General features: G+C 36.7%; 2 protein-coding genes across 2 annotated transcripts; both read right to left on the bottom strand.

Annotated features, from left to right (window-relative positions):
* Positions 1–1,205: 1,205 nt before the first annotated feature.
* emx1 (empty spiracles homeobox 1) lies at positions 1,206–5,603 on the bottom strand. Its single transcript, XM_060871361.1, has 3 exons — positions 5,021–5,603; positions 3,503–3,687; positions 1,206–2,214 (listed from the first exon to the last, which is right to left on the bottom strand). The coding sequence occupies exons 1-3, from the start codon at positions 5,361–5,363 to the stop codon at positions 2,047–2,049; spliced, it is 696 nt and encodes a 231-aa protein (XP_060727344.1). The 5' UTR covers positions 5,364–5,603; the 3' UTR covers positions 1,206–2,046.
* A 10,574-nt stretch (positions 5,604–16,177) lies between these two features.
* Positions 16,178–17,115, bottom strand: noto (notochord homeobox). The gene is made up of 3 exons (XM_060871360.1): positions 16,743–17,115; positions 16,469–16,656; positions 16,178–16,378 (listed from the first exon to the last, which is right to left on the bottom strand). The coding sequence occupies exons 1-3, from the start codon at positions 17,113–17,115 to the stop codon at positions 16,178–16,180; spliced, it is 762 nt and encodes a 253-aa protein (XP_060727343.1).
* Positions 17,116–24,226: the final 7,111 nt, after the last annotated feature.

Genomic DNA, 24,226 nt, shown 5'->3' with positions numbered 1-24,226 from the left:
AGTATTTTTATTATTTGCAAGTGTCAGTGGGTTTGGCATAAATAGTTTAAGAGAAAATACAATTTTTTTAACAAGTAGGTATATTTTATGAAATGTTTAAATGAAATAATTGCATTGTATGCATTGGTTTTGATTTTTTTATTATTATATAGGAATGATCATCTATGTCTTATCTAGGTGAAAGTGAAATAATAATTTGTTAATGGATTTGTTTGAGAATTCTCTCTGTCTCTAGGCTAGGAGCCAAAAATACACACCAGTGTTTTTTTTTCTCCTTTTTCTTCTCAACCCTGAGCCTTTGGATATATAAAAGAAAATGCATGACTGAGTATACTATTTTACTAATAGTGTGTGTGTATGTTACCTTACATTTAACATCCATGTTTCCTTTCTTTCATGTTTGCATATGGTACCAGAGAGTAAGATTTAGGAATGAACGGTATGTGTTGCAGAACGGTGAGCTTTTGAGGATTCAGTATTTGTGTGCACCTGTGTGCAGGATAAGGTAACCTGTAGACTCATAACAAACATACCTCACTAAAGCTCGACTGCAGAATTGGGGTCAAATGCTAAGGTAAAAGGTCATCTGCAGGCTTGTTTAACACAGATTCCTTTCCTGTTTTTGGAACTATTGAAGCATGATAAGAAACACAGCACCAGCAGATGTTATTCTGTAAAAGAAACGGCACTTTAAACTTAAGTGTACTTCATATTGTGTGTGTGTGTGTGTGTGTGTGTGAGAGAGAGAGAGAGAGAGAGAGAGAGGACAACTGTAATGATGAATGAACTGTAATGTAACTGCTCGACTGGTTCCACCATCTCTCAGGGTAAGAGGCAAGTATACTACAAGACTCTTCTCTGTACTGGCACCAAGGTGGTGGAACGAACTTCCCCTAGAGGTCCGGACAGCTGAGTCACTGGCTATTTTCAAGCGGCGGTTGAAGACCTACTTATTCAGGAAACACTTCAACTAGCACTTCTTTCATTATCTTTTGCAACTGTAATTGTAACTTTGAACAAATGTTTTAAACTCATGGTATCTTAAGTATGTAACTTAGTGAGCCAGCATTAATGTATTCAATGTTAGAGATTTAAGCACTTATGTACGTCGCTCTGGATAAGGGCGTCTGCCAAATGCTGTAAATGTAAATGTAAATGTAATGAATAACAAAAAAAGAACTTCAGCAGGGGCATATAGTCAGGGGTTGTTTCTAAAACATATTTATTGTTGTGGTCCCTTACTGGGGGAAAATTATATTTTAAATGTTCTGTATATTAATGTGACATTGGCTAATATTCAGTAGTTTCTGTTTATGAATCACAGAAATATTCAGGAGCTGCCACACTGTAACCTGCATCCAGCAGCCGGCATTACCATGACTGAACAAGAACCGAGCATTCAGAACATCACACACACACACACACACATCAAGCTCCTTACTCTTACACTGAGGGTAGATCATGTCCAAACTGGCCTGTAAAATGATTCCGTGCATCACATTTTGTTTGTTTTGCAGTTACTGTCAACTGCTACCGTAAAACCTTAATAAAAACCAGAAAATATCTAAAGGAACTGAAGTCTCTAGTGAAAATTGAATGAATTGCTCTCTTAAGTAGGGGCCCAATATAATTTTATGATTTAAGTAGGCTAAATCTCTGTAACCATCATTAAAGAACATTCTGTTAAATAGAAAGGTAGTATTTGACATTAGTAGGTTAAATGCACAGGCATGACAGATGTGTCACATTGGAAAATGAAATTATTTTTAGAGGTCTTCTGATGGCAGAAGAGTTGTAGAGAAATAAAGAAAAATCATAGTTTTTACTTTTTTTACATTTACAAAGAGGAAAAAAAAGAAATAATTAAATCCACATGCTGACTGAATCTCTCTCTCTCGCTCTCTCTCTCTCACACACACACACACACACACACAGCAGCAGCAGCAAAAACCAAGTTTAGACTCATACACAGTCATTCCTTAAAACATAAATAAATAGATCTTTTCATGGCCTTTTGTGTGAGTTTAGGCCTGGTACAAATGGGCTCTAGGCATCAGATGTGACATCTATATCCTCAGATCCAGCCTGTTTGGTGGCAATTCTCCACCGGTTGATGTGATGATTACCCTTCTTCTTTTGTGAACTCTCTGGTCCCTCTTCTTCCAGCTTCTGTCGTTTGTACTTAGTCCTGCGGTTCTGAAACCACACCTTCACCTTTTGGAGATTAGAGCACAGGACACAGTGTGAGTGCAACTGTGGATTATCACTAGAACTAAGTTTGAAAATGCTGAATGACAATTGTACGCTATGATATCCTACAGTATGATATAGGTTTTTTTTAAACTATTTTTATTAGAAAGTATAGTATTTGTATACTATTACAATTTAATTTGTAGTTTATAGAACCTAGTCACTACAATCAAGCAAACTGACGTGTAAACAACCTATAATTTACATAATAAAACAATTTCAAAATCCAATTAAATTTAAATTTGAAACAATAAATGTAATGTACTTTCCTTTTTTAATATTTGTTGTGTGTGTTTTTTTTGTGCGTGTGTGTGTTTGTTTTGTGTGTGTTTATTAAACCTTTTTAGAGAGAATGAATAATACAATAGGGGAAATATTATTAATTTTAAAACAAGTATATTTATATATTTATCAAAACCGCCGCAAAGCTGTCTGGAGCTGTTTCCTATTGAGTTCGCGCATAAAGCGCATCGGCCGAAAAGCTAATTATCAAAATGACGTAAATTGCGTAGTTATAAATATGTTCATAATGTTTCAAAGTATTTCAATTATTGCGCATCTAAAAATTGATTAAGCAACTCATCTATGTACAGTTTTCAGGTGTCAAATATATTATTATATTATACACTATCCCTTATTTATAAAATCAGCTGTGATTTAAATCAGCTGTCATTTCAGCCACTTAAAAGAAGTTCTGATATTAGGTGTTTTTGCATAAACCTTGAAGGGTAAAAAAAAATAGAGTTCTTCTACGTATTTGTACAAACTTCGTTGGTCGTTTATTTCCTTATATTCTCCAACCGTATGGGATGTTTTCGAAAGTAATAATGGTGAATTTTCACTGACCAAAATTTCCTATTCTAGACCACAGTAAACTATTTCTTTTTTCATCTGACACATTTTTAAAAACCACAATGAAACTACTAAATATTTGAAAGCATCTGGATATTTTTTAAATGTTACATATTTTTCATATACCGTATATATATATTTCTATTGTGTTTTACCACCACCTCAACCAACACCACCAACAACAACAATACTACTACTACTACTAATAATAATAATAATAATAAGAAGAAGAAGACGACAACTAAGAAGCAGAATGCATTTCCAAAATAACGTTTTTCTTAGCGTTTTCTTGCCTTCCATGTTAAATTGTCTTTTGTCTTTTTTTTTACACAGCATATATTTCTTAGCTATCAGCTGTGTATTGAATGTGTGTGATGAAATCTAAGGGATTAGTATGTACCTGTGTCTCGGACAGGCTGAGACTATTCGCGAGCTGTTTGCGTTCTGCTCCCACCACATAGTGGTTCTTGTCGAAGGCTCGCTCGAGGCGCAGGAGCTGTGAAGGGGAAAAGGCTGTCCGGATCCGCTTGGGCTTCCGCGCGAAAGGCCCGTGAAGCAACAACGAGTCATGTGAGACGTCGTTACCTTAGAATAAAATAAAAAAGTGAAGTAGTCACAAGCAAGAAAGAAAAAAAAGAAGCTGCATTGAGCATAAAAAATGTGGCGTTCAAATGTGTGCGGCACTTAAAATAAGGCAAAGCTTCATTATCCCATGCGGAGAGTGTGTGACATATAACATGTATAATGTATACACATTTCCTCGGTCTTAAATGTGTGTGTATATATGCATACATATATACACACACCCACATTTAGAACCAAGTAAATGGTTTAAAAAATGTATTTTGTGATATTTTTGCATTGTCCAGCTGTTATAATTGTTTATGCATGTAGAATTGTGTTTTTAGAATTATGTCTTTGCATTCTTTAAAATAAATAAATAAATAAAATTATATATATATATATATATATATATATATATATATATATATATATATATATATATATATATATATATATTATTATTTTTTTTTTTTCAAAAGACAATAGTCAAATTTCATAAAATACATGCTTAAACAACTGTGGTACTGTTTTATATATTAATAACAATACCACGTGTATTCGTATTCTTCTTATTATTAGAATTTTATTATTATCATTATTATTATTATTATTATTATTATAATACAACGATTAATCTAAAAGTCAAAAATAAATTACCTCGATGATCTTTTGTCTGATTCACGGATCGACACAACAAACTGATAATTAGAATCCACCAATCACAGCTACCATTTTCATTAGTCTAAACTATGTTTGTCTTAATTGTATCCTATGCATCAAATTAACACTCTTCCAATAAAGATACTCACAAAAAGGATATATCATATAATGGTACATGACGGGAAAATGCAGTAGTGCTAAGTTCTTAATTTAACTAGATTTTTTTTATTTCAACTGCCCTTTATCCAAAATTACATAAGGTTCTCATTAAACGTAAAGGTTGTCATTAAACTTGCCCTAGACTCGTGACCTTGATTGGAATTTGCGGTGTTAATTCCAATTTCTCCGAAACCCGAGTAATATGTTTAGTTTATTTGGCATCTTGTGTGTGTGTGTGTGTGGTGTGTGTGTGTTGTCCTGGGAGTGAGATTCGTGAATAGAGTCATTCAATATAATAATAATAATAATAATAATAATAATAATAATAATAATAATAATAATAATAATAATAATAATAATTTACCAGTTTATTACACGTTTTCTTTTTAAGTAAGTATTATTACATCCCCACGTAGCTCATGGACCTGGGGTCTTAAAAAAACTCTTATGATAGATGGTAATAAAATGAGGCTATATAAATGTCAGTTTAAATGTCATTAACCCGACACAATTGGTCTTGATACTCGACTTTTACCTTGAAACCGATGCCCAAAAAATCGGTTTCGCAAGACCCACGGGTAGAAATTGAGAGGTTCGCGATGTTGCGTGCTGAAGAAGTGCGGGTGCTGGAGGTGCGCGCCGCCGAGCTGGTGCGGGTGCACGCCGATGGGAGCGTGCTGCACAGACTCCGGAAAAACCAGCTCGGGGTTTGGATAAAGCGCGCGACCTGCTGGGCTTGGATAAGCGTTCAGAAAACTGTCTGTGGGGGCTGTGTAGCTTAGCGCGGTGGGGCGGATAGGGTCTTCCCCTGTTAATGGGCTCTCCTTCGCCACCAAAGACTCAATAGTGAAACCGCGCTTCCCTGCTGATGAGAACATAGTCCCTGTCCGTCCTGCCAAAGTCCAGCAGTTGAAGCACGCCTTTATTTCCTTCTCGAGACCTTTGGAGTGACCTCTATCTGAAGGCAGCCGTTCCTCATAGAAACATTGCTAAAGAAAAGCTGGAAAACAACACGAATGATAACTTTAGTAACGCAAACAGCGGTTCAGCGTACATCCATGAATCCAACAGCGTCTGTGCGCTAAGGAAGAAGTGAGGCGAAAGAGACTGCAGATTTGGAATGCAGGGGCGAAACGCAGTGTCACGATTGTCTCATCCTGATTGGACAGATGCTGCTGGCGCTCGGCTTTTATTGGTGGGTGGGCTTTACATTTATTTGGGCCACATAATGAACTATTAGTTTGATAATTCACTTACTGCCTCCAACAGGTTACTTTCTCCGCAGTGAATAATCAAATTCTTCCAGCAAAACGAATAAAAAGGTATTTTATATCACACCTATTTTCTTTGCCTGTCTTTCTTTTCATCATCATCATCATCATCATCATCATCATCATCAATTTTCACAACAGCAACAATAAAAAAAAAAAAAGATAATAATAATAATAATGCCCTGTTAAAAAGACAAAAAAATCTTGTTTTTCCTTTATTTCTTTAGGCTAGGCCTTATTTGTCAAGCTTATGTGCGCGCTTTGGTCATGGTGAAATTTGGAAAGAGTATGGAACAGCTTCCTACAACGTAACATGCCTCTCTTTTCTATATGTCTCGATATTTAAAAAGGATAAAATCCAATTGCCTTAGGAGAATTATCGCCCAGAAAGTCAAATATTATGAGACAACTTATCAATCCTGTAATTTATAGTATAGTCCTCATAAGTAACCATACATGTTGCAGTTCTCGCTCTACCGTATTTGCTTTTCTTTTTGGGTTTTTAATGAAAAACCATGAACCGTCTTATATACAGTAACGTATTAACTCAGAGTTTCCAGAGCTGGACATCGATAAGAATCTGAGAGAAAGCCAGACCCCACCTGTTTCTCCAGCTCACACAGATCATCCATTAAAGCTGTGGGCTACGGGCCGAGTTTGGAGCTTGGATCGCACAAACATGAAAACATATACTATGGACTGAATACGTTTTAGTGGTTTAAGATATGAAAGATATGAAAAGCACACATTAGTCAGTTTGGTACTGAGTTCATGAACTTCTGCTGCGCTATTAATTTCCAGCCCATCTCGCTTTTCCTGAGGGGTCGGTCAACGTGCGTTTCATCTTGTGGTTTTAAAGGTAATGATTAGCCGCTTCATAGGCTCGTTAGCTTCAGTGCACATTAGAAAATCATTAGAGCTGAGCATTAGTCGGCAGAACAACATGTTGAGCGCCTATTTAGAAAGCAAAGAGCCCGTGAACATGCACACTCGGCATTTGCAATGGATCTATTGCCCAGCAAAAAAAAACAAAAAACGTGTCTGAATTCCGATGTATATTTTTTCACAGCAATGTGTCTGTAATTATGATAACTGTAATAAAAATATACAAAGTTAAAACGACAGAAAATATCAATTGGCAATAATATTTGGGCCCGAATTCTGGTCACAAATTCCACATTATCATTTGACGAGTTTATATTTTAGATATGAGCTTAATTGCAGCAACAATAAAGCAAGTAATTAACCAACCAGAAAATAAATAAATAAATAAATAAATACAAATGAAGGTGAAAAACAGCTCTGTCGATTTTCGTTTTGAAGTTTACTGCCACGAGTACACATTGTTTGAGTAGATAATAATTCCATGTTGTTGTACTACTACTACTACTACAGTATATAATAATGTTATTATTATTATTATTATTATTAAGAAGAAGAAGAAGAAGAAGAAGAAGAAGAAGAAGAAGAAGAAGAAGAATAAGAAGAATGTTATATATCTTTTTTATTTTTATTGGCTGCATATTTTTATTTTTTATATTATAAAAAGTCGTGTATCTGCACTGAACACTTACTTTGAATGACATCTACATTTTCAATATCCCTACTGTTTAATCACAACTGTGTCACTATTCAGTAAAAAGCTGTTGCACTTAAAGGAAGGAGAGTCAGAGAGAGAGAGGCAGAGTGAGAGAGAGAGAGAGAGAGAGAGAGAGAGAGTCGCACCTGCCTTAAACCCTATGCACACTAGGTATAGGTCCGCGCTCCACTCACATGCAAAAATTTAATACACATCTATAGTTTATAATTGCTATATACTCTTAAAATATGCCGGGATGGGGGCTGGGTGGGGTATAGATGAAGTAAGAGTAAGTCTCACCCAGTGTTTCTGTCTGCCACTTTTCTCTCTCGTTCCGTAATTAAGAGCTCATGGAATCTGTAATGAATACTAATGGAGCAACCAGCCATCTGCACAAACACAGAATTAAAATCTACCATGCTGAGAGGGAGAGATAGATAGTGAGAGAGAGAAAGAGGGACGGAGAGGCAATGATGGGAGGATGGGTGAGAGATTTAACCTTGCAGCAAACTCAGGCGTGAGTAAATGTTGCTATGTGGAGATTTTACACACTGTACACACACACACACACACACACACGCGCGCGCGCGCGCACACACACACACACACACAGCACTATTTGGACCCCCAGAAAGTGGAAATGGTATGCTTTACAGCTGTTGCTTCAAAATCAATATAACAACAATATGATGAAGACACTTTAGACTCCAGCTCGAAATTTCAGAACGTTAATTAAAATACGCATAAAAATACCAATGTGGCGCCACTGACTTGTTTTAAAATGTGTTGCCAAGGAACGTATGTTACAGACCTGTGCTCACTAACTATCTGACCTCGTGACCCCATGTGGCTTAATGATTACCTGAGATTTAAACGTATTAGTGAAAGCCAAGTTCTCTGAGAACTGCTGAGGTGCAGTGCAGTGGCATGAAACACCTGTGAATCTGTGATCGGTCTTCTCCATGAACTGTGTAGTGCATACCTTCTGCCCACTACTTCCCTCTAGAGGTCGGTTTGTTTATAGCAGCTGGTTGAAAGGAGCTGAAAAGTTCCGTCATAATTATTTCTGTAAATCGCAGTAGATTTCCAGGGTTCCAGAATAATCAGCTGCAGGATTATTAGTTGTAAATTGCTATATTAAACAAAGAGTACCCATATTGATAGGTGTTCAAAATAAAACATTTTACACGTTTTAATAAAACATAAAACAAATTAAATATAAAATGGCGCAAAAAAGGGAACACAAATCACATCGTTTTTCAATGTACGAAATATTCAGGATGGACATCTTTACTTATATATTGTTATATTTATATATATTATATATTTATTGTTATTTTGACAATGATCAGTGGCAACCAAAATCAACAACCCATCGAGGGAAGGATTTGAAATCACACCAAAAATCATTGTAAAAAATACATTTAATTACAGGCTAATCCAACTTGCACAAATTTCATCACAGCAACTCATAATGTAATTTAATCAAGCTGCAATGTTCTAAGCTTTGAGCATAGGTCCCACTAGAGGATATCAGGTCCTTATCCCACCCTTATGCAGTCTGTTTTTGACAGTTGGGTCAGAACCATGCACACCAGTAGCTTGCTGGAGGTCATTTTGTAAGTTACTGGCAGTGCACAAAGGAGCAGATACTTGTCCATGCTGCTGGGTCTACTTGTTGGTCTACTATGACCTCGTCCAGCGCTTCATGTGTAACAGCCTGTCCTCCGTTTTCCCTTCAGGCTCTTGAAACTGTACACCAAACCTCCATGTGCCAACCTGGAGGAGCTGGACTACCTGTGCCATATAATTCGGTTGCAGGTACCGCTGCATGCTAAAGTAGTGTCAAGGACCCTAACAATACACAAAACTAGAAGCAAATCAGTCAGGAGGGATAATAAGAGTGCAGTCTGTGTTCTAATATAAAATTATATTCTCATAATTTTTGAGCAGTGTGTATTTTCCTTTAAACCATATGCAGTTTATCTTTTACTGCCCAATTCAAAGTGAAAATAAACTGTAAAATACAATAATAATAATATTTGAATAACAACAACAACAACAACAACAATAATAATAATAATAATAAATACAATAACTTGATTTGCACATCAGATAATGAATATGACATATCTGATGCATAAACATGAGACAGATAACAACACATGCTGCAGTTTCAGAAATGTACAATGTAACTGATTCTTGAGCTGTCTAGATTCTTACTCTCAACTCATCCTTTGGAACAGCTTAGATTAGAAAAGTTTAGAGCTTACACTTTCCAAGTCAACTTTTTTTTATTCAAATAAATTCAATTCTAAGCATTTAATAATAAACTATTAAATAATTAAGTAAAAAACCTTTGTTTTTTGTTCCTAATGAAATGTCGTATTTTTTGTATTCATTTTTGATCATTTTTTAATCATTCTGTGGTTAATTCCAGCATTACTGATTTGTGGTATGCATTTCTTTTCTCAGATGACTATCAGAATTTTTATTGATGAAAATGGAATGCTGATGTCGGAATGCTGTGAGTGTAAGGGTCTCTTAAGGTGAATGTTTAAAAAACATGAAAAAAATATTGAGGTGAAGAAGATATCATACATATATACAATTCACTTAAGTATTACTGATTTGAGGGTCGTGAGTTTAAAACCCAGGACTGTCAAAAAGTCAGAGAACTGTTCACACGCAGTGTTGGATTTAAATCTGCCTAACTTGTAAATTCCTGGGATAAAAACACCTATCAAAATTTACATTTAAAATAAAGACAGAAATATGTAAACGTAAATACTCGTTTAAAAACAGAGAGCTGCAGTTGCACAAGCAACTACAATTATTCCAAAAGATTTCAATTTAAGAAAGAATTTAGTGGTGCATACCCATGGCTTTACTGACGATGTAAAGTTAATGTTAATTGTAAATGCTCTAGTGCCCCCATGTGGAGCATTTTAGCAAAGAAGAATTTAAAGCCAAGTCTATATTTAAAATTATAGATTGGTGCTGGTGTGTTGTAAGAATAGGGCAAGAGTGTATCTTCACAGGTCAGGTTCACAGGTCACACTTTTGAAGTATAATTATTATTATAATATTTATTATAATAATTATTATTATACATTTCATACATGTAGTGTAATATTTCTTTGTGAACAAATGTGACACTTTTTGACACTTTGCCACTACTAATTAAAAATAAATAAATAATTAACTTAGTTTTAAAACTTACATTTGCTTTTATTGCATGCTGAGCCCTTAAGATAAAATAATTGTGGTATAAGAATAAGAAAGTAAGCACTTTAAGGTGGGCACACTTGGTAAGCCCTTTATGATAAAAGATTAAAGACAATGGTGGTATTGGCTGTGAAACACATGTGGTGTTTTAAAAGTGTTTAACTATTTACAGCAATGATTACATGCATATTGTTGCAATAAAATAAATACTTCTTAATTCACTAGACATGTAATTGTGAGCATTTCGTTCTGTCACATATATCTTATTGTTTGGTTAGCTTTTCAAGTTTTAACAGTAAAATCTCTAACCAGCAGTGTATGTATCTTGGATAGAAGGAAAACTTGAACAGAAATGAGTGCAGAAACATAATGAGATGCTTCCAGAGAGCTGTACTGCATGAGAGCATTTAACATCTTGCCATGCTCTGTGGCAGAAATAAAAATGCTGAGCAGTTGAAATAGTTGATTAGTTCTTCAATAAGAAAAGTAACTATAGTGACATCTGTATTTACATATGTGCGAAAGACATCAGTAAATAGGGACATCAATTATGATTGAAAGCACATTCAATAATTGATGCATTAGAGCAATTTGTTTTTCTGGTGAATGGAAATGTTAGTGCAGGACATAAGCTGACTGACAGCAAGAATAATTCATCCTTCTTAAGTTAGGTACTTAAATTAGCACTTTAATTAAAAAAAAGGTGTGTGTGTGTGTGTGTGTGTGTGTGTGTGATTTTCTTATTATATAACCCAACAGAATTTTTGGACTGTTGGAATTAATTTATGGTTTAGTGAACTAGTATCAGAATGTATTTACTAATAGATTTCAAAGAACTGTAAGCTGTTCTGGATATGGTTGTCTGCCAAATGTCATAAATGGAATCCCCTAAACAGGACAGCAGTGAATTGCATACCATCTCACAGACACACACGCTTGTAGACAATAAACCTAATATTTATAATTTGGGTTTTAGAGGAAACTGAAGACCATGGAGGAAACCCATCCACCCATCCTCACCCACCTTTCTTCTTGGGTTCCTATAGGCTCCACAGAGAAACCACTGAGGGCTCTACATTTGACCGTTATTCTTAGTCTACTTCCTGTAGACTAGGATTTTTGGTCAGCCTAGAATTAATTCAGCCAAACGGAGATAGCATCAGGCTAATTATTTAGCCCTTAACAGGAAATTTTACGGGATTTACACTAGGCTACAGTGCTAATAGCTATTTCTGTTTACAGTTTACCGGGAACACCATGAAACAATAAAACAGCTCGGTGCCTGACAGGCACCATTTACACGGAAGCTGAAAGGAGACAGCTTGATACCTCGTTGTATGGACTTATTATTCATCACAGCAATAAATCGAGGCTGTTGTTGACAGCAAACAGAGAAGAGACAGAAAGCGAGAGTATGCGGTAGGTCTGTTTAACCTGTTTAAAAAAAGGTGTCCGGTGACGCAATCGCACCTCGATTCATTAACAAACTAATTGACAGCATTGTTTCACGTCAACTTTGTGTGCTCAGCTAATCTGTTCTCTTTAGCTAGCTGCTGATTTTCACTCGGCCTGAACGAGCTGGGAAAAAGTCACCAAACAGCTCTACTACTGACATCTGTATGTCAAATGAAGCAGTTTTCCACCTGCGAGAGGGGAGGACACACACACACACACACACACACACACACACACACACACACACACACACACACACACACACACAAATAGATATATATTGTGCAGTGGATACACTATCAACTATTACTTATGTTACTTATGTCATATTCTTATTGGTCTTTCTCTTTTTAAGCTCGATTCGAATCCCCCGACTCTCTCTCTCGCTCTCTCTCTCTCTTCCCCTCCTCATCTTTCTCTTTCTCGCGCTCACCCTTGAACGACTCAATTTCCTGAGTAAAAAAGGCTTTATTGAAAAGTTAGACGGGATGTGGCATTAGCATAAAGTGCTCGTTTAGACCGGGCCTCTCCTTGTGCTCTTTTCAGGCTCCTCAGTGCGCGTTAGAAGTCATTGTGTGTCCCATATGAAACCCTTCACAAAGACACAATGGCCCTCGTCTACTTCAAACGTTAGTAATGAATGCTAATGACCGTCAGATTGAGTGGCAGGGCAGTGCTCTACAAATAAAATGCAAACAGCAAACGTTTCCACTCACCTACGTCGGTTTTAAACGTTTAAAAAGGCAAAACAAATAATAAATAAAAATATCTCATGCTTTTTAAAAGACCATATATGTTTTCACCATTTCATAAGGCATGATTTTGAATAAAGTGGTCTATAGTATGTGTTTTGCTAGCAGTTCCTTAAAAGTCATTAAGTACAGTAAAATAAGAACAACACTGTCCAAGCCAAACATTTCCTTTTGGTTACTAAGGTTAAAGTTAGTGTTACATTTTGGGGTATCTTTGGTTAACTGTAATTGTGTCAATTGAAAGTCACCCGAAAGACAGTTCTGTGTCTGTGTGTGTGTGTGTGTGTGTGTGTGTGTGTGTGTGTGTGAGAAAGAGAGAGAGAGTGAGAGAGAGAGAGAGAGAGAGAGAGAGAGAGAGAGAGAGAGAGAGAGTGAGTGCGCAGGCAAGTGCAAGCAAGCAAGAGACACTGGTAAATCTTTGCACTCCATCTGTTTTCCAGAGTGGCAGAGAAAGCCAAGATCAGTTTTATCTGAGAATTTGTCACATTAAAATATCATGCAGTGATGAAGTGATGAGCCATAGTGCTAATGCTGACTGTAGGGGGTGCAGACTGAAGCACATTGGGGGGAATAGAGAGGAACAACGACTAATTGGACTGGTGAGCTCCACTCCCCTTTCTTGTTGTTCCTGTGGCTTTTCTCAAGCCCCCCTTCCTAAAATCTCTCAGTCTGCTGTGGATTACTAGATCACATCAGAGATGCTTTGTTTATACATAGTCTCGCACACACACAACACCCCAAGAGAGAGAGATGTAAATGGACACAATGAACATGCAGTAGAATATCAGGAGCATATTAATGTCTAATTAATATGTCTTAATTCCTTTTATAGTAGGTTTAACACCACATGCCCCTCATATACTCTTTTATCTATCGATGCTTTACAGAGCTGTTACACGTACCTGCTGAAAAGGGAGATTTAATAAAAAACTGGAGGCTTTTCCTGGCAGTGCCCCCCTAAGTTCCAGGGAAACACAAATTTGTGTTCTTGTAACGCCAATTAGCTGCATTTCCATGTACAGATATTGCATCCTGGACTGTATTTTTTTTTTTTTTGTGATCGACGATTTTTTTTTTTGTGATTCTTAGACACAGGGTTATGCAATAAAATCTACAAAACCAGTTCACTGTGTTTCATTGTATAATGCATGTTAAATTGATCTGTTCCATACTTATTAATGTTCATTTTACATACAAACAACAGACAAATAATATCCTTATATAAGCCTAAATACATTTTTCATACATTGATCCCATCATTTCATATTTAGGGATCCTGTTATCTAAATCAATTCAAAAACCCTCTGAGCACAGATTTATTTTATGAACATAATCCACCTATTTAAATATTAGAAGTTTCATTTAAATGTGTACTTTAATATTGTGTCTATTTATTGGAACATGTTTAGTCCTAAAGTTTCCCAAGTGATATTTCGTAGGCTTTTTGGAGGTTTGGCTTATACCACATTCATGTGTTTGTTCTACTATATAAGAACCCAATAATGTATTAAAATGGCATTATAAGGCTGCCCTGGTACATTTATAGACTCCCCTGGTACATAGAGCCATACTTTGAAAACTAGCGTTTTATGGTGAATCAAAATGCATTATTTTGTGATTTTAGTAAATTTAGTGTAAAAATTTGGATAGATACAAATAAAGGCTGGACTTCTGTCTCTTGATTTCCTCTGAACTGTACACTCTCACAAAAAAAGGTCAAATGTGTAAGGATGAGAGGATAAGAATGTGTAAGGGATCTTTGGTTGCATGCCTGGTTGGAATCCACAATAGACTGTATCCCTATTAGCAAAGAACTAAGTAGAGCCCTTTTTGACACTTTGAAGAACCCTTTAACTAACCCTTTTACCCCCAGTTCACCAAAAGGAAAATTGCTGATTGCTTGATTGCTTATCAATTTGTTTAAAGTATTCTCAGATTTGTTTAATTTATTGTTCTCTACCTGTAATTCACCATTATTCTGATGGTTTAGCATATCTGCAGTCTTGCCTTCAAGGATTAACTGGATTAAGAGAGCAGAAAAGAAACATTGTGACAAGTGTGTTAACTAATAATGGCTGTGTTCTCAGTGAAGGATTACTAAGCCAAACTAATCACTATCGTCAGGCCTATGGCTGCACAAATCCACCATGCTAACGGGCTTTAGCGTGCTTCAGTGTGCTACAGAGAAAACACAAGAGGAGGACAGCACCATGCCTAAAAGGCTCTGTCTCTGAAGTGGAGACACACGTTATTTCACTATAAAATTAATCAATCTGCTTGGTGCCAAAGAGGTGCCAGTTTTTCTTTGAATCCCACAGCTGTAATTTAGATTAGCACTACCTCTGGCTGTCTTTGACAACTCAGTTACCCATGACTTAGTATACAAACGATAGAAACCTAACATGGTTCAGCCTGCATTACTGTCCACATACATCAGTATTCATTCAGCATTCTGTTCTAAAGCTTTCCTTGTAGAGCAGATGTATATTGAGCCAGAGACCATTATGTAGAAAAAATATGAGTTTGTTTCAAGTGTGTTCTTGAGTTTGTGAACAGAATACTATCAGTCACCTCCTGAAAATGTATTCAGTTTTCTAAATGGCTGAAAAAGACAGTGGCCTTACACAAAAATGTTTCTGGCCTTAATTATTGCTTTTATTATAAATAATCATAATGAGATTGGCAACTTATGTGAATTTTTTGACTGTTTTTTTAACATAAGTGAAAATTTGTTAGGTGAGAACATGATTAAAATAAACATTTCCAATAAAAGTTACTAATCTTTTGCATCTCCTAGCTATACCAATTTGATCACTGATCACTTTTCCTAAACTATATTTTTGGATAGTCAAAACTAATTTGATTTCATATGAAAATGTATCATTTTTGTCAAACCTGTTATCCTCCAAAATACCTGCTGTATAAAATTATATATAGATATATCTATGAAGTAAATAATAATCATTTTATTTCTGTAAATGCACTAAGCGTTCATATTATATTATATATAATATAAAAATTACATATTACATATACTTGTATATTTAAACACTTTGATCAAATGAAATATTTTGTGATTTTGAGATGTGATTTGCCCTTTCTGAAATTGTATTTGTTTATCAGGTTATGCAAATATGGCTTTGCCTTCACAAAGCCCCTGACCCATGACGAAATTGTTCATTTGAAAAATATATATTCCTTTATTTCAATAATAAAAACGTGCACAAAGGAAGAAATTGTACTCCAATAAGAGCAATAATACAGAACGGTTTTAAATATATAGCTATCTATTACTTAAATATATTGGATTTTTTTTTTCTTTTTTTATACAAAAAGTAGTACTACAAAAATATGTAGCATTCCACATATGTACAAAAAGCAGTGTTGTAGAGTCACAATAACGCTTGTCAGGCGTGCAGGGAGTCGTCGATATCAACATCAGAGTCCTCTGTGAAATCGTGCTCGTCCTCGTCTCCCTCGTCCTCACGGCCTTGAGATCCGGGGCTTTTCGGCGGAACCGCGAGACCTAGTTTGGCAAGTTTGGCCTGCTGTTGCTCAAGACTCTGCTTTCTCCACTTGATGCGCCTGTTCTGGAACCAAACTTTAACCTGAAAAAGGATTTTTTTTAGTATATTGACGTCTCTGCAGGGTTTATTTGTGTTATGAGTTAAAGACACCGCGGGTTTTGAACTGTTTACCTGCGCCTCGGTGAGCTGGAGTGCAGATGCAAGCAGGAAGCGCTCTGATCCCACCATGTACTGCTGGCGCGCAAACTCCTTTTCCAAGCGAGACAGCTGCTCGTTGGTGAAGCTCGTGCGCATCCGCTTTGATTTCCCCCCTTTGTGCTTGTAGTGCGCGTGAACTCCTGCTTTAGACAGTGTGGCACCTGCAGAATGACAGAACATTTAGTTGTGTGACACAATAAACTTAGTTGAGCAAAGGCAGTAGATTATTATAGAACACCATGCTTACCTTGTGAATAAACAGTCCCCGGGCATGTTGTCTGGTACCCGAAGGGCGGACAGCAGTAGACTGGATAGCTGGATTGTGTGTGCATCATTGCTGGGCTGTGCAGGTAGTGAGGAAGTGGTGGACACATCTGTCCGGCATATAGAAAGAGACCTGGCGGTGATGGCGTAGGATTCAGTGAGCCCTGAAATGGGCTTGTCTTTGTGGTTTCGGTGTTGTCCGGCTTGGCGAGCAGAGCGTCAATGGTGAATGATTTTCCTGAGCTGGGTTTTGCAGCTGTGGACAGACACGCGCTGTTGGCACAGTCTGGGTGGAGATGAACCTGTGGACGCACTGAAAATCCGTAGGGTCCGTGAGGCCGTGTAGGGATCTGCATGGTTTCCTCTTGAGCTTTTTTTTTTTTTTTTTTGCAGGAAAAAGTGAAAGTTAAGAAAAGAAAGCAGCAAGTTATCCGTGGCTCTCTGTTACTCCGGCTTTGGAGAGAAGTGGAATGATTACTAGGAGAAGCCACAGCTCTTTTATACACGCCCAGTAGTGCGAGGTGTCAACGACCCCCTTTCGCGCTTTTGTCTTTCAAAGTAGCAGATGAGTCAAACGAGCCGAGCTACAAGGGATCCAATTAACTGATGGAGTTGTAACAAGCTGAGATTGTCAAATATCCTAATGGCTCTTTCCACTATATGCCTCCGGAGGTAACCCGGGAACACAGAAAAGGGGTCGGGGGATGAGGAGCGGGGGGTCTAGATTTAGTACAAATTCCTGCATGGCTGTGCGAGCCAGAAGCGCCCAGTGCAGCTGAGAGAAGCCATTGATGTTCCCAAATCATCTTATTTCGGCTCTCGGGAATCAAAGCGCGCCGCCAAATGCGCCACACAGCGGAACAAATACCCTCACATTCAGAGGTCAACAAGGGAAAAAAAACACACACCAGAACCTTCTAATCACATTTCAGTTCCATCTGAAATCCTGTATCTCAACATAGCGACCTTGATCCAACTGACACAAACGATTTTCAAGCAGATGTTGTGTTTGGATGGTTCAAAATGCATGCCATGACCTCAGACACCTGAAAATGTCAGTGACAGTGCATTAACTCAGTTTCAGTTTCAAGGTGTCAAATGAAAGTCGCAGGTCTGTTCTGGGCCATCGTTAGGTGTTCGTTCGTGTAAGCACACTAAGCAGATCTCCTCCCTCGAGATCATGGCCGATGAAGACACTTTTACACGAGGTGTCGGTTTTTGCAGTTTTGCAGTAGCTACTTTCGGGAATTTTGTCCTGGGGTCACTTTCCCTACGGCGGCCGCACTGATGCTTCTACTGTTGTGATCTGATGAGGGTCATAATCAGGGATCTTAATATCTTACTTAATAATGAGGAGAAACGTGGAGGAGCGACATGATAAAGTAGAGTTATATGGAATCTACCGAATAAAAACCTAACTGATATTAAATGTTGTCCTGTGTGTATTTCGGGGTGTTTAATAGAAATCAGTGTTGTGTAGCATGATGCACTTTCTCATTGCTGATTGTCAATTTGGAGATGAAACGATGCAGATGAAAAGCCCCGGTTTTACTAAAGGAAGTGATTCGCTTTCTTACACCGCGTTAGTACAAACAGTGCCTCTTTTAACAGAGGATTATAGCCAGCTCTGCAAACTCTTTGGCCTCATTGGCGTGAGCTGAGAGCGCTCGAACGGACTCGCTAAAACGCACTCAAACACGACTCTGCCTTTGACCTGAGCGTTTTCTAATTACAGCGCAGCGCCTGACACCAAAGCGATTAATGAAGCAGGCAAACAGCAGCCGACAGCACATCTGTGTGCGCCGCTGCAGTGCCGCTGGTTCACTGCCCTGTCAAGGCTTCCTTGTTTACTAACGCGTTTTCTGAACAGTTATGGGAGACAGGATTCAAGCGGAGAGAGGCGGTATTTACATGTTACCGTTTAGATCTCACTTCACCTATTACCCCACCCCACCCCCCAGCTAGGCACACAATCACTTTCACTCTCACAGACTACAGTGTAGACATTGTGTGCCTTTATAGATGACAAAAAAATCTTTCCTATTTTTTTTTTCAGTTTTCCAGTCGGTTTTTCTGTTTGACATTGTGTTCTCTTTTCTACTTGTTCATATAACTCCCAACTCCTACACTGCAAATGTTATGCAATCTACATAAGGGAAACTGTTGTAGATTAGATCAAATATAATCAGTAGATTAGAGAATGAGATAATGTACTATTAGAAAGCCATGAATGTAATGCTGTTTTTGATAACCACTGGGACATGTCTGAAAATGTATCATTAGCCTAGGTCAAGTTGATGTGCCCACACAAAATGAAGGCTAAGTCGGGATTTGTGTATTGGAGCCAGACAAAGAATACACTGAGGTCTTGGAGGTCTTTTCATAGTCATATTGGCGAACAGTAGCTGTCCCTCCTACAACATCCTTCTTGTAAAAAATGTGATACTCACTGAAATGCACATACACTACTTACCACTAAAACAATACCTATCTCTTTTTATTCAAGATCTATTTTATAAGTTGTCTATATGTAGACTGTTCTTTATAAACTAAGGTATACTGTATGTTTGTGTGGGATAATACACATGCATATACAAGAAAGGACAGTAAACCTGCATTTTTGCACTCCAATTTATATAGGATTGTTCTGTTCTGACTGTTCAAAGGAGATGAAAATAGACAATACCCGAAACTTTTCACTTCACGCATTATTAAAGTCAATACTACAATCATTCTTTTTACTTAGTGATGAAGTTCATAAACATGCTGATCACCATCATTATTTCTGAGGTGAAAATGGACCAGTATTCTCACCTAAACCTATTTAACAGACATCAAACCATCTTTTCTCAGCTCAATTAATGTGTGCACTAAGCATCCACAGTAAACATGAATGGGCCATCTCATTGCAGAGGCCCATTCTTTTTGCTCTTGCACACACAGTCAGGGTCATTGGGACGAAACAATAATGAGTCATTGGCTCTTTTCTTTTGCCCTTACTGTTGAGAGTGGTTTGGGCAGATGACCTGGTAAACCACGTCTGGCTCCAATACACACCTGATCTCAGCCTAGAAAAGAAAGCTACGTGGGTTGAAGGTTTTTAAAGAGATATTTGGAGTATGAATCAGATGTATGAGAGAAATTTTTGAAAGTTTTCAGATTTCAGTTAAAAGATCAAATTTCAATTTTATTTACTCACATGATAGGGACTTTTACTGTTTTGTTGCATAAGATGCTCTTACTGCTTAAACTTGAAACATAGCTACTGTAAAATGCATTGTGTGTTTTATATCTATTTATGTAGCTGTTCTTATGCAAAATAACTAAGTGGCACTTGCCTTGATATTAAAAATATTGCAAATATGAAATAATACAAGTTATCATCAATGAATTCACTTTTGAGAATAATAATAAATAATTTTATTTGCAGAACAATTTTAGGAAGCAGCAATGAAAAAAGTAACTAAATTATAATGCAACTGGAACTAAATTATTTTTTAAAATTCCCTTATAATTCACTGTAATTAGCTTCACATTTTAAATTATACATAAAATTGTACAGAATGTTTTACATTAAATATAGTTCAGACATATCGCATAATGCAAAATTGTATTTATACATATATTTAGGTATATTTATATATAATGATATATTCTAATGTTCAAGACAAAAATTTTCACCCACAAAATGTTGTCCAAATTGTTATGTATCTAAAACAGAAATAGTGCGTGAGTTGTTAAGTTTTGTTTGCATTGGGGCTAAATGAGAATATCTGCAAACTGACTCATTGATCTCACACACAAGATTACAAAAGCATTTGATTTGAGGTTGGAGACTGATGGACTGATGGATGAGATACAAAAATGCATATTTTTGCTAATTAGGGTGAAACTGAACATTGAAAATCATGTATAAAAGAACCAAGTGTGTATTCTGGCTGTCTGGCACTGCTAGACCACTCCTTGTCCTTCTTGATGAACTAACTGTGGAATCCTAGTCAGAGTTTATCCTGCAGCACTAAGCATCATTCATGTATCCTGAAGACTGCCGGCTCTAAATCCTTGCTCCATTCTCACACTTATTCTGTAGGTGTGACTAATGCTTCATTACCACATAGGCCAATTGTTCTGTGACCTTCATACTATGGCACTTAATAGGCCTCATTCTTTTCCTACTTTAGGTAAGTAATGAATATAATATGCTAAGTATCAGAATAAAAATAGCAGGTGTGCTTAATCATCCTGAAATTAAAAATAAAAAAATGAGATTCTAATTGTATTAACATGCACTATTATTAATTATAATATTCTAAGAATTAATTATCCAGTCAGAACAAATTGTCCAGTGATATCTGCATTCTAAAATATGCAGAATAATATATGTAATGAATTTATTGCACCCACCACAAATACACAACATTCTCAGCTTTGTGTTACAACAGTGCCTGACACGTTCACTGAAAGTATTACAGTGTGCTGGGACAGTGTGAGAAAGTGACACAATGCACACTAAGTGTGATGTTTGGTGAAATCTCATAAAACCCATCAAGCAATATTAATGTATGGCCCTATTCCTCAAGTGCCACTATGCAGGTGGTCCAAAAGCAGAGGGGGGCTTTATGGGGGTGTTTTAGAGGTACTATAAGGGGTATTTGAGATAGTTATGCATGGAGACACCCTTTAATGGCGGTGAGAAGTGGTGGGTTGGACTTTGACACTTCATCAGTGTTTACACTTCCTGTAAGTTTACAGGCACCCGAGAGAAAGGAAAGAGAGAGAATGGAGAATATGTGGCATCGAAGACTGCAGTGATCTATTACTATAGATTTACCTTGAAATTTCCCTTCAGAAAATAGCAAAAAAAAAAAACAACAACATTTCATACAATATTTTGAGTTTAATCCATTTTAGTTTTCACATTGAAAATGTGGCTCTGCAAGTGGCTCTGTAATTTATATGGTCGAAATAATTAATTATTACAATTTCTGACAACCTACATTTGTTAATTTTTTGCTGTCAAAAACTAAACCTTTTCTAATCAATATTATATTGAAAATACAATTATTTAATAATTTCTTCTATTCTAGTCCTTTTACTTTCTCTTAAATTAACACAGATACATCCATTATACAGATTATATATAAATACTAATGGGTTTATTTTGGCCATTTTATCGTGTGTTCAGAATCAACGATATTAGAATTGTGCTGTTTTACTGAGTCTTCCTCCGAAAATCTACATCAAAGGCCTGCATCCATGGAGATGTCCCATACAAACACACAACGTCCTGGAAGGAATGTATTGATGCAATTTTAAATGGAGTGTGTTTTGTGGTCATTGTGTGTCTTACTGGTTGGAGATTCTCCAGACCTCTGTCTGATTATTTATTAACTTTAAACACATTAGCAGAGGTGGGAGTGAGTCACACATGTGCAAGTCACAAGTAAGTCTCGAGTCTTAACCTTCAAGTCTCAAGCAGTCGAGTCATTTTTTGTGAGAGTCAAGTCAAGTCAAGTCAAGTCACTGCTTTATGTCAAGCAAGTCAAGTCAAGTCGTAGCTTGAGTCAAGCAAGTCACTGGCAAGTCATACATATGTTTGATGATTTAACTAAATGTATATATTAAACAAAGTTAAATCTACAGTATTTATGGACTATGAGAGTTTTATTTGCAACAAAAATGATTATACAGTAAGCATTTATTTTTAAGAGGTGTCCACATGCAGGTGAGTTGTAAATACAATAAAAATGTAAAAATGACTAAAAATCAAAACTACAAAGAATAAGATGTAAATGTAACTGAAATAAGGCCAACATAAAAGCATGCAAAGTTTCAATATGCCTCAAACATGGCAGAAGACCATGGAAAAGTATATATAAAAAAGTGCAATGGTTTCTATGCAACCAAATGGCATTTTTTGAACAGGCATTCACCTTTAATGGGACATGAACACATCCTTACATTAGATCCTTCCTTTTGAACAACAGAATAACAACAACAATCAATCACGTCAATCAAAAAACGTAAATTATTGAATCCCACAAACCTTGAAGTGAATTAACTATGAGAGAGAGAGAGAGAGAGAGAGAGAGAGAGAGAGAGAGAGAGAGATTGGAGTTAGTGTAATTTATTAATTAAAGGGATAGTTCACCTAAAAATGAAAATTCTGTTATCTTGATCTCGCCCTCATGATGTTACAAACCTGTATAAATTTCTTTGTTTTGATGAACAGGACTGTTATTTTGAGGACTGTTTATAACCAAACCATTCACGAGCCCCATTCACTTCCATAGTGGGAAAAAAGAATACTATGGAAGTGAATGGGGCTCATGAATGGTTTAGTTATAAATATTCCTTAAAATATCTTCCTCCGTGTTCATCAGAACAAAGAAATTTATACAGGTTTGTAACATGAGGGTGAGAAAATTATAAAAGATTTTTTTTATTTTTGGGTGAACTATCCCTTTAAATTGAATGTGTGCGTGTGTGTGTGTGCGTGCGTGTGCGTGCTAGACAAGAATATGGCTCTGCTTGCAACTCTGAGGTTTTTTATATTTATATTTATGTTTTTTATATATATGTGCATCCCCATAAACGATCCATACGCTTTTCACTCAAAGCCTAACACTGAAGACCAATTATAAGTGCTATTGCAAAACAGCTGACATTTCCACATAAACAGTGACCAACCATTTACACTACATGGCGCTTGCAAAAAATTTTGATAGAACTTTGTCATTCAAATGTGAGCGATGTGGTCGCATACTGCTGTTCTTCTCTTCTCATCTTGCACAAACTCCCGGTATTATAATAACTTAATTATTTTTGGTGTAGCGCCTTCCATGTTTCGTCACGACTGTTAAGGTTTATTAGTTAATGCGCGCGCTCCCTCTGCTTGCCTGCTGCGTCACGTGGTTAGATTACGCTCTTGCGTGCGTTTAAAAACAGATTTAAGAACAAAATAGACAAAAAAAGATAAAACAAAAACAAAAAACAAGTTATTTCGAGTCATTTAACTCAAGTCCGAGTCAAGACTCAAGTCATGAATGTCAAGTCAAAGTCAAGTCGAGTCTTTTTTTAATATTTGTCAAGCAAGTCTCAAGTCTCAAACTTGCGACTTAAGTCCGACTCGAGTCAAGTCATATTACTCGAGTCCCCCATCTCTGCACATTAGTGACATTTTAGAGGATAATTATACCTTTTAAATTACCCCCACCTTTTGAACTTTTACTATTAGTAAAAGTTCAAATAAGTCTCTTTTACTTTCGGGTACTTGCTTCATGTACCACGTGTGAGGAGATATGTTATTGTTAATAAATAATTTGGTCTCAATCATTATTTTATGACAATTGTATTGGTGATTTTTGGCACAAAGTGATGCATCAAAGCTACAGATCTGGTCCTGAGCTCAGTTTACTGTCTGAGAAGAGTTTCTGTACAGGTTCTACCAGTTCCTGTGTCGGTTCC

The sequence above is a fragment of the Tachysurus vachellii genome, chromosome 6 (genome assembly GCF_030014155.1).
Source record: "Tachysurus vachellii isolate PV-2020 chromosome 6, HZAU_Pvac_v1, whole genome shotgun sequence".
NCBI classification, from domain to species: Eukaryota; Metazoa; Chordata; class Actinopteri; order Siluriformes; family Bagridae; genus Tachysurus; species Tachysurus vachellii.
Note: the sequence above shows the minus strand (reverse complement) of the source record. Positions and strands in the feature narration are given on the sequence as shown.

What these genes read in the sequence shown, in the direction of transcription:
- emx1 (XM_060871361.1), bottom strand. Translation starts at nt 5,363, where the DNA reads ATGTTCTCATCAGCAGGGAAGCGCGGTTTCACTATTGAGTCTTTGGTG. An exon ending in TTTTGGGCATCGGTTTCAAG is followed by an intron (nt 3,688 to 5,020) that starts GTAAAAGTCGAG and finishes TTTTATTCTAAG; the next exon opens with GTAACGACGTCTCACATGAC. An exon ending in TCAGCCTGTCCGAGACACAG is followed by an intron (nt 2,215 to 3,502) that starts GTACATACTAAT and finishes AATCTCCAAAAG; the next exon opens with GTGAAGGTGTGGTTTCAGAA.
- noto (XM_060871360.1), bottom strand. Translation starts at nt 17,115, where the DNA reads ATGCAGATCCCTACACGGCCTCACGGACCCTACGGATTTTCAGTGCGT. An exon ending in GGGGACTGTTTATTCACAAG is followed by an intron (nt 16,657 to 16,742) that starts GTAAGCATGGTG and finishes GTCATTCTGCAG; the next exon opens with GTGCCACACTGTCTAAAGCA. An exon ending in TCCAGCTCACCGAGGCGCAG is followed by an intron (nt 16,379 to 16,468) that starts GTAAACAGTTCA and finishes ATCCTTTTTCAG; the next exon opens with GTTAAAGTTTGGTTCCAGAA.